This window comes from Sparus aurata, chromosome 14, assembly GCF_900880675.1.
Source record: "Sparus aurata chromosome 14, fSpaAur1.1, whole genome shotgun sequence".
Taxonomy (NCBI): domain Eukaryota; kingdom Metazoa; phylum Chordata; class Actinopteri; order Spariformes; family Sparidae; genus Sparus; species Sparus aurata.
The window spans coordinates 18,321,507-18,330,558 of NC_044200.1; the positions used below are offsets into that span (position 1 = coordinate 18,321,507).

Genomic DNA, 9,052 nt, shown 5'->3' on the forward strand with positions numbered 1-9,052 from the left:
GTAGTTAGTTAATAATATGTTTTAAATAGTATGTTATTATATCATTTAACTTTATGTGAGGTGAAAGGTGAATTTGAAGATATGTTACTCTTGATAAATTAGTGGATGTATCAATTTAACCCATTCAACCTACTTTATCATTACAGACTCTCCAAGAAGTCCGTCTTAAAATTGACGTCCATACAAAAAATATGACGATATTACCAGAGTGCATGAATGAGCATGAATCAATGCACATTTAAATGTATTTATATACATTACATTTAACCAGGAAGTCACAATAAGATCAAGATCTCAGGTGGGCAGTATGTTAAGAACACGTCAAGTTCTTTAATTTTGCTTTTTACTTGCACCTCAGGGCTTCCGTAGATAGAATCCCAAGTTCGCTTACTTGATTGACTTTTGCACTCACTCACAAAATCATGAATAGTAATTAATCAGTAGGGATCCTGGGTGTTTGAGGAGCATTTTTATCACATCGTAAACAGTGATTTATATTCTAATTCTCTTAAATTTAATTTATCTTTTACTTTTTGCTAGAAACATCTGGCGGACCGAATCATATAATGGGTCGCACTGGCCCCACTTTGGGCAGCCTTGATATAGACCATATGATACATATACCACGCCATAGACCCCAACTTGACAATATAACTAGATTAATTATAAATAAATGGATTCTAAAATGACATTTTCGTAGGTATAAAAAAGAATTTAAAAAATGTTAAGGAAAATCAATTAAACCTTTGACCACTTTTTTTGAAATGCCCCATTGATAACAGTGTCAAGTTTCAGTCTTATGAAGTCTTATGAATATTGATTTGTGTTATAATGAAGCCATAAAAAATCAATGCCTTAAATATTCACATTCATTTTTCTTCTGTGATGCTGTAACTTAAGCTGACAAAAATTAACAATGCATTAAATGCTGTAAGACCAGCTGCCTGAAATAACTTCCAAAATGTGCAGCATCAGCACTGACTTATCAGTGACCTATAAAAGCGGCTGATAAGCCATAAAGAAATAAAAGCATAATTATGTCACACAATCAAAAGCTGCACCCTCAGCAGAATATCTGCACAGTAGCAGAGTTTATCTCCCTTCTGTTCTCATTGAGGAGCCGGTTCCTCTGTCCATGTTCCCAGACGCAAGCATAAGAACACAATATCCACCCCTGGTATGTCTCCGTGGAACGTGTCTGACATGCCCTACGTGCTTGTGCGGTGAATAGCAATGGGACCACCGACCCACAGCTTGATCTGTGAGCTGACAGCACCCATCCCCCCACACGCCCATCTGTGCTGCTCTGCATAGGCAAGCAGGCCTGGTGCATGCAGACGCTCATGAAGACACATGTGATTCAGCCGGTTCATGTGCACATCTCAGTCTGATTTTGTGTCGGTGTTGTCTTTGGCGCATTCTCAGCCAACAGCCAAGATGTAAACATCTCCTTTGTTTGTCCTCAGGGTGATAACAGCAGCCTGCAGCACTCGTTTGTAGTAGATCATTATCATGTCTTCACTTCAGGTTTTCTCTCCTGTCAACTCAGTCTGAGCAGTGCAGCTTCGTGTCTGCTCTGCAGATGCAGATCCACCACATGCCTACTGCTGGAAGTTAATTATCTCTTGTAAGTGGAGGTCAGTGCTTCTTAAGATGTGTTAGTGTCACTGCTGATGAATGGCTTCAGACAACTTCTCCACTCCTGACACGAATCCTGTGATCACTAAGTGTTAACAGGCCGGTTCACTCCACCTGAAAACGAACATCATCAGTGCTTTATTGCCATTAATAATACAGTATGTGGTTGGTTTATAGGCTGATGTTACAAAATCTAACGCCCCTATATACAGACAAACAGACTTTAACACTTATATCGAAATATTGAAAATAAGCTCTAAGTAATCAGAAACTGATTTTGCTATGTTGGCTTTGGATTTCCCTGCAAATTTTCATCTGTATCACTCAGATAATTTTAAAACTAGACTGTTAACTGAAAAAAGTGTGTTACAGATAAAACGCACAATAAAAAGTGAGATAACAAGTAGGTGTGCTGTATATCATTTTTAAAGTATCATCAGATAATGCAAACTCAGTATACGAGTATAATCAAGTACATCTTATTGATTATAATCATCTACTCATTTTTTAAAATCTAAATAAGAGGTGCAATATTACTTTTTCACTGTTCACCAGGTTCCACATTGTTTCCTAAATGTATCTTGTTTTTTTATGTATTCTTATTCTCTTAGGCACTGATGTCAGTATGTACTCCTTTTATGATCTATTTTTATATATATATTCTTATTCTATCATGTTTTTTGTACTTTAATCTGATGTGACTTTTTATTTGAGCATTTTTTGGCGCAACAATTTCTGTCAGGATTGAAAAAAGTTCCATTTAATCTTGTCTCATCTTATTTGATAACATTTTCTATTCCTTTTTTACAGAGTAGTAAATGATGTAAGAACTTCCTCCACCACTGCTCACGACTCGTGTTTAGTATTTTTTTAAAATCAAGCGTAAAATCAACAGGATTTCTTTTCTTATTCATATAAAGATCGTCACTGAAAGTTTTTATTTTTTATGTCTAGAAAATAAACAAACTCTCTTTGTTGTCATGGCGGATCTGAAAGGAATAAACAAAATTACTCTAAAGGACAACATCATTTCATGCTGTCTAAATTTGTTAATATTTGGCGGACCCTGCCACCTTTTCAGTGTCCTGGAGACCTTATATTCCTCTGAAAATATAGTTTATAGTTTATTATTTATTCATAAATACTCTGAGTTTGTTTTATTACCTCATCAATACTATAAATATATCTGTAAAACGACATATTTCCCCTTTAATTCAGACATGCCAAGAGAAGGGCAGCATGTCAGTATTAAAGCGCCACCTCCTGTCTGAAGAGCGTCAGTGTTCGCTGCGCGCTCACGCCGTCACGCTGCAGACGCGCTGACGTCACGTCTTACCCAAACAAGGAAGAAGCGAGCCCCGCCCCCCTCCCCTGAGTGCTAGCATGGAGGCATCAAGGTGCAGCAACATCCAGGTATCATCCAGCCAGCTGTCATAACATGAGGACTGTGGCTTCTATGGACACTTTACCGCGAGGTTACACCTGAATACATGATACGGGAGGTAAGATAAAGAATAATAAAAGGTTTTAAATGCTTTAGTGAGACGGTCAGTAGATTAATATCTGCATTTATTAAACATTTCCAGTGTGAATACTGTTTTCAAAGGTTTAGCTTATCTGGTATAATCAGTACTGACCGTATAGTTACCTTATTTTATATTCTTCTGTCATTTCTGATGATGACACGATGGAATATTATTATTTTATTTATATTATTATATATTTCATATTATTATGTCGTACAGGGGTATTTCAAGTGCATGCTTTATTCAGCATAGTTGGTTTTGGGACCAATATCAAGTGTGTTAAGTCAAGTTTGATATATATGGGTGCGATTTTGATAATCCAGTGTAATATTATTGACAATGCAGTGTGTTTAAATGTCACAATTTTGGGTTATTTTTGACGAAAAACATTTGGTTTTATTTGAAAAATATACATGTATTTATACATAGAAGCGTCAATATTTGGAGGAGAGGTATTATTGTACTATTTGTTATTTATTTGTATTTAAAAACTAATCATATAATTAATTCAGTAGAATTATTACTATTTTTTTTTATATTTTATGTCTGAATATATTAAATAATAAATGAACGGTATAAGCATTCTGTTGATTTCATCTAAATTGAAGTAATTTGAGCTAATTTCTCTCGGTGATTGGAAACAACGTGGTGTTATTATTAAATCAGGAAAGCTGCTAATGAAGAGTGTTTTACGACGCCTGCAATCTGTACTATTAATGTCAGTATTGTCGTCTAATTGTTCAGCTCCACTGCTAGTCAGTAGACACATGTGGGTTGTTTTCTTGAGAATAAATAATATCATTATCAGTTTCCTACAAAATGATCATGTTCATTCTGATAAAATGTTCAGAATCAGAAATACTTCATTGATCCCTGAGTGGAAGCAGCTACCAGTATGTTTAGAGAGGATTCTGCTTAAATAAGTTACGAAAGAAGAAAGCTAAAAAGTTGGAATAAATAGAAAAGCTAGCAGGAGCAAACGCAACAGGCTGTTTGCTCTTTGACTCAGGTATTGACTGTTGCATTGTTTGTATATTTGCATCCTTATTAGCAGAAGAATAAAGCGGTTTGGTTGCAGACTGGAGTCCTGAATTTAATTATAATGTTCTATATTTGTGATCGAGGAGGTGGAGATCAGCCCAGAACCTGAAGATGAGGCGTCTGTCACGTAAGAAAGCCCTGAGCCTGGTGAAGGAGCTGGACGCCTTCCCCAAAGTGTCTGAGAGCTACGTGGAGACAACAGCCTCCGGAGGAACAGGTGAGTCACTCGCCTCACGGTGAAGATGTCAGACGTTTGCTGATAAACCTGGTTCGACACAATGCGAACGACCCTGTCCGTCTCATCCACAGTGTCCCTGATAGCTTTCAGTGCCATGGCTCTCCTGGCTATCTTAGAGTTCTTTGTTTATAGAGACACTTGGATGAAATACGAATATGAAGTTGACAAGGATTTTTCCAGGTAAGCTTCCTACTTTTAAAGAGAGAGAGGCTTTCTCACATGCTCAAAATCGCAGCGTATTGCAGGAAATGACTGTGAGACTTGAACTATTCTCTTGTCTTTTCAGTAAATTGAGAATAAACATTGACATTACAGTCGCCATGAAATGCCAGCGTGAGTACTCAGGCGCTCACATAGATCATTTACTCATTAAAGTGTGTTACAGGTGTAAATATGTGCCAGTTTCTGCAGTTATCGTGTGTGTTTTCTATCTGTGTTTGCAGACGTCGGAGCAGATATTCTGGACCTGGCTGAGACCATGATCACCTCCAAAGGCCTCCAGTACGAGCCCGTGAGTAAAACGTGTCTCTGCACTTTAATTCATGTTTGATTCTGTGTTAAATTGTTTTGTTTTAGAAGACAAAAGGCATTCAGATTGTTTGAATCGCTTCTATTTCATGTTTTTTTTCAGGCGATTTTTGAACTGACTCCAAATCAGAGACTGTGGCAAAGGTAAGCAAACAGCAAACACACTTAAATATCGTGTTTTTATTACTTAGATTCAGGTTGTTTTTCTTTCTTAATTCTTTTTGTCATTCAGTTTTTATTATGACAACAATACGGCACTGACAGGACATACAATAAAATTACTCTGTCATAACTACATTTTTAAAATTTCTCCCAATTTCTCTAATTCTTGGAGAGTTATATGCCTGATGACAAAATTTCAGGTGTATGTACTGATGATTTGGGTTTTCTGAAGCATTAAAAACATTACTCCAAATTACATTCCAATTTAGCTCATCTCCATTAAAAGCATTAAAACTTGCAGCGACACTGAAGAGGAAACTTTTTTTTTGTGGCCATGGAAAGCAGAAAACTGTGTTGATAGACATTTCATTTATTGAGATTCTTTGTCCTTTCAGTTATTGTATTTGAAGCCGCTCCTTGAAGCGCTCAGCTTTGTCTGTTATGATGTTTTGGGGTTTTTTTTTGTCCTCAGCACGTTGACGGTCATTCAGAATCGGCTGAGAGAGGAACACGCTCTTCAGGAAGTCCTTTACAAAACCCTGCTCGAAGGAGGTCCCACTGCCCTGCCGCCACGGTCAGTTTCAGACGTGATCGATCCGTCATTGATTTTACAAAAACAAAAACAAGAGTTAACAATTAAGGAGTCAGTTAACAGTCAGTGGTCATTGTACATTACACATGTGCAATCTAATGCAATTCAGTACAACACATCTGGCATTAATCCTACTCTTTTTGAAGATTATATCATTCAGTTTAGTCGGAAATATGTCAATTCGATAATATGTTCGTCACTGATGTCAAAATTAAGAGTACAGTTGGACTAAATTTCATGAAATTGAGAGGTTTACTAGTTTTTTGTCCTGCTCGAAAGGGGCAGAAGATCTCACTGCTAAAACATATAATTAACACCACTGGGACAGCGTAAGAGAACCTTGAAACGTTATTAAAGACAACATAAAAGATTTATTGTCTGAGCTGTGTATATTCTGCGTGTGTTCGCAGGGAGGATGCCTCCGTGGAGCCGCTCAGCGCCTGCAGGATACACGGGCACGCCTACGTCAACAAGGTGGCTGGAAACCTTCACATCACTGTTGGAAAGTAAGAAACTGAATCTGTTCAAAAAGGAGCTGACAGACAGAACTAGAGGTCGCTCAGCTCCGCATTTGTGAGCCTCGTGGGCATTTTTTTTCTTGCCGGTATGATGAAATTAATCACATATTCAAGAGCGGCATCATCGAGGTTATATGGGTAATTCCCTCAGGAAGAGTCTGCAGAAATGCGGACTTCTGGAAAGTGGTTGTAAAGGGATTAAAGCGTCTGCGGGAGAGCTCCTCATACGCCTGAAGATTTGACTGTGGAAAAGCCCTTAAACCCTCTCAGACTTTACCAGGAGCGTGCCCCAACATCTGTGAGTCTGACTGACATTCCTACGTCGACCTGATGGACCTCTTTCGTCTTTTTCAGGCCCATTCACCATCCCCAGGGTCACGCCCACATTGCAGCTTTCGTGAGCCACGACAGTACGTAACAGGTTCTCTGTTTATGCTTGCGTTGCAGTCTTACTTTCCTGGGCTTGCTTAAAAGCAAAGCAACTGAATTTTAAATCTTTTTTTTTTTTCCTATTAATAATGCTACCATGAGTAATAACTTAAAAAAGCGTTCTCCATGACTCCCCGCATCCTTGACTGAACCTGCGCTTCTCTCTCATCTTTGCGCTCCAGCGTACAACTTCTCCCATCGAATAGACCATTTATCTTTCGGGGAGGAGATACCAGGCATCATCAATCCTCTGGACGGCACCGAGAAAATCACCTACAACAGTAAGCTACTGCGGTTTTTCAGGCGGTAGGAGGGGATAAAACACATGATGGAGCGCTTTCCTATATTCGAACTGAGTTTAAAGCAGAATTAATGACACGTGGAGACATTTATTGCATCGTGAATTAACCCACACTGTCCTTAGCTCACCTTGGATGATCACTGCTAAGTAGGTGTTATTGGAAAGAGGTTTTTTTAACAGACAGCTGTGGTTTAACATAGTTTTTCTTCACTAAATTTATGTAAAAAGCCTAAAATATTGGGACTTTTCACACATTATTCCCTTGTTTTACTCCAGATAACCAGATGTTCCAGTACTTCATCACGGTGGTTCCGACCCGGCTGAACACATACAAGATATCCGCAGACACACACCAGTTCTCTGTGACTGAGCGGGTGAGTAATTTTATCAACAAGCTACAGGAGGGATGCACAGGAGAGTGAAGAGTTAAACGGAAACCTGGGACCTCACTGTGTTATTTCTTTTTTCCAGGAGCGGGTGATAAACCACGCAGCGGGCAGTCACGGCGTTTCCGGCATCTTTGTGAAGTACGACACCAGCTCTCTGATGGTGACGGTCAGCGAGCAGCACATGCCACTGTGGCAGTTCCTGGTGCGACTGTGCGGCATCATCGGGGGAATATTCTCCACCACAGGCAAGTCTGGTGTTCGACTTCAGATAGAAGTTACTTTGATGGATTCTGCGATCTTAAATTCAAAGTAAAACCAAGTTTAGTTTTCATCGCCATGTTCCTCTGTTACAGGAATGCTCCATGGGCTTGTTGGCTTCTGTTTCGATGTTGTCTGCTGCCGCTTCAAACTTGGAGTCTATCGGCCCAGAGAGGTGAGTCTCTACCATATCCAAAATACAGGTGTCCTCTGTCCCAATTAACAGGCTGTCTCCTTTATTTTAAACAATATTTTTGCTAATCAGAAGAAATTGTGTCTCTGTATCAACGAGGCAGTTTCTAAGATAAGGGCAGAATTTTAGTTTCGCTGATTTTTCACCTTGAAGCAGATCTGTCAGACGTACCTGTGCTGAATCTGTTGCAGGATGTGCAGCTGCACCACCACATGAACAATCTCAACAATCACCAGACTCCTTTGTTGGCTGACAACGTCCCTCAGGAGTAGCGGCCATCGACACACTGCTGATTCTGCCTTCTGTCCCGACAAATCAGTTATTATTTCCCTGCTTTCTCTTCCCAGTAGGAGATTTTTTATTTTTTATTTTCCACATTACCATACCTCATGAAATTGTTTTTCTACTGAAAAATGTAAAGGGACCTGTTAGCCAATGTACTGTTAACTTAAAAAATATTAAAAGTTCACATTAGATGAATGCACCTTAGGAAAATGTTTACCCTGTGACTGCAGTCATTCATGTGTTTTTACAGACTTGTCATATATTTCTGTCCACCACTTTGTATTTATCGTGTGTGTATGTGTATGCTTTTCTTAATTGTTTACATGCCTTTTAAAACATTTCCTTTTTAACACCTGTGATTTTGTTTCTTGAGAGATTTTGTCAGGTTTTATGTTCCATTTGCTGTAAGAGCCATAATGCAGATTGTTTAGTTTGTCATTAAACATCCCTGAATTGAAAAAAAAAAATATGTCTGTGATTTGAATCTGTGGAAAACATTTAAGTCTTCAGTAAAGTCACAAGACATATGGATGATCTTCAAATACATCAATTTCTTCACTGGGTTCTGTTAAAGAATCGCTAATAACTGATACTTTAGGTGCAGCAAGTGAGTGTATTTGGTGAATTCATAAGCTCATTATTGGTGTGAATAGTCTGAGAGTGAAAGAAAATAAGGTCATTTGAAGTCTGGAGACTTATCAAGAGAATATGGGACCACAGAACCAAAATTAGGAGTCTCATAGAATTGAAAAATGCACTTTGCTATTGCATAAAAGCTTAAAGGGCATGCCTGTTATTTACTACTGTGCTTCGGAGCTTGAACTATACACAGTTGGCCTTTATTGGATGTGATTTAAAATAATTACATTTCTAGTGAATTCGCCGTTTCAGTCTTTTTAGATGGTAAAGTGTATTGTTAAAGATACATGCATATCTTTGTCAACAGTTTTTGAT

General features: G+C 38.5%; 1 protein-coding gene across 3 annotated transcripts; it reads left to right on the forward strand.

Moving 5' to 3' along the window:
- Nucleotides 1-2,994: 2,994 nt before the first annotated feature.
- On the forward strand, nucleotides 2,995-8,556 carry LOC115595170 (endoplasmic reticulum-Golgi intermediate compartment protein 2-like). 3 transcript variants are annotated; one of them, XM_030439322.1, is made up of 14 exons: nucleotides 2,995-3,140; nucleotides 4,289-4,422; nucleotides 4,515-4,623; nucleotides 4,730-4,776; nucleotides 4,887-4,954; nucleotides 5,075-5,115; nucleotides 5,606-5,707; nucleotides 6,136-6,231; nucleotides 6,598-6,653; nucleotides 6,855-6,953; nucleotides 7,250-7,347; nucleotides 7,445-7,607; nucleotides 7,716-7,795; nucleotides 8,005-8,556. In XM_030439322.1, exons 2-14 carry the CDS (start codon nucleotides 4,317-4,319, stop codon nucleotides 8,083-8,085), a joined length of 1,146 nt encoding a protein of 381 aa, XP_030295182.1. In that variant the 5' UTR covers nucleotides 2,995-3,140; nucleotides 4,289-4,316; the 3' UTR covers nucleotides 8,086-8,556. The 3 variants fall into 3 exon arrangements, with proteins under 3 accessions (XP_030295182.1, XP_030295184.1, XP_030295185.1); XM_030439324.1 differs by having other exon boundaries at nucleotides 4,292-4,422; XM_030439325.1 differs by lacking the exons at nucleotides 4,515-4,623; nucleotides 4,730-4,776.
- The last annotated feature ends 496 nt before the right edge of the window (nucleotides 8,557-9,052 follow it).

Coding starts and splice junctions, on each gene's coding strand:
- LOC115595170 (XM_030439322.1), top strand. CDS start 4,317: ATGAGGCGTCTGTCACGTAAGAAAGCCCTGAGCCTGGTGAAGGAGCTG. Junction 6,954..7,249: donor CGAGAAAATCACCTACAACA/GTAAGCTACTGC, acceptor GTTTTACTCCAG/ATAACCAGATGTTCCAGTAC. Junction 7,348..7,444: donor AGTTCTCTGTGACTGAGCGG/GTGAGTAATTTT, acceptor TCTTTTTTCCAG/GAGCGGGTGATAAACCACGC.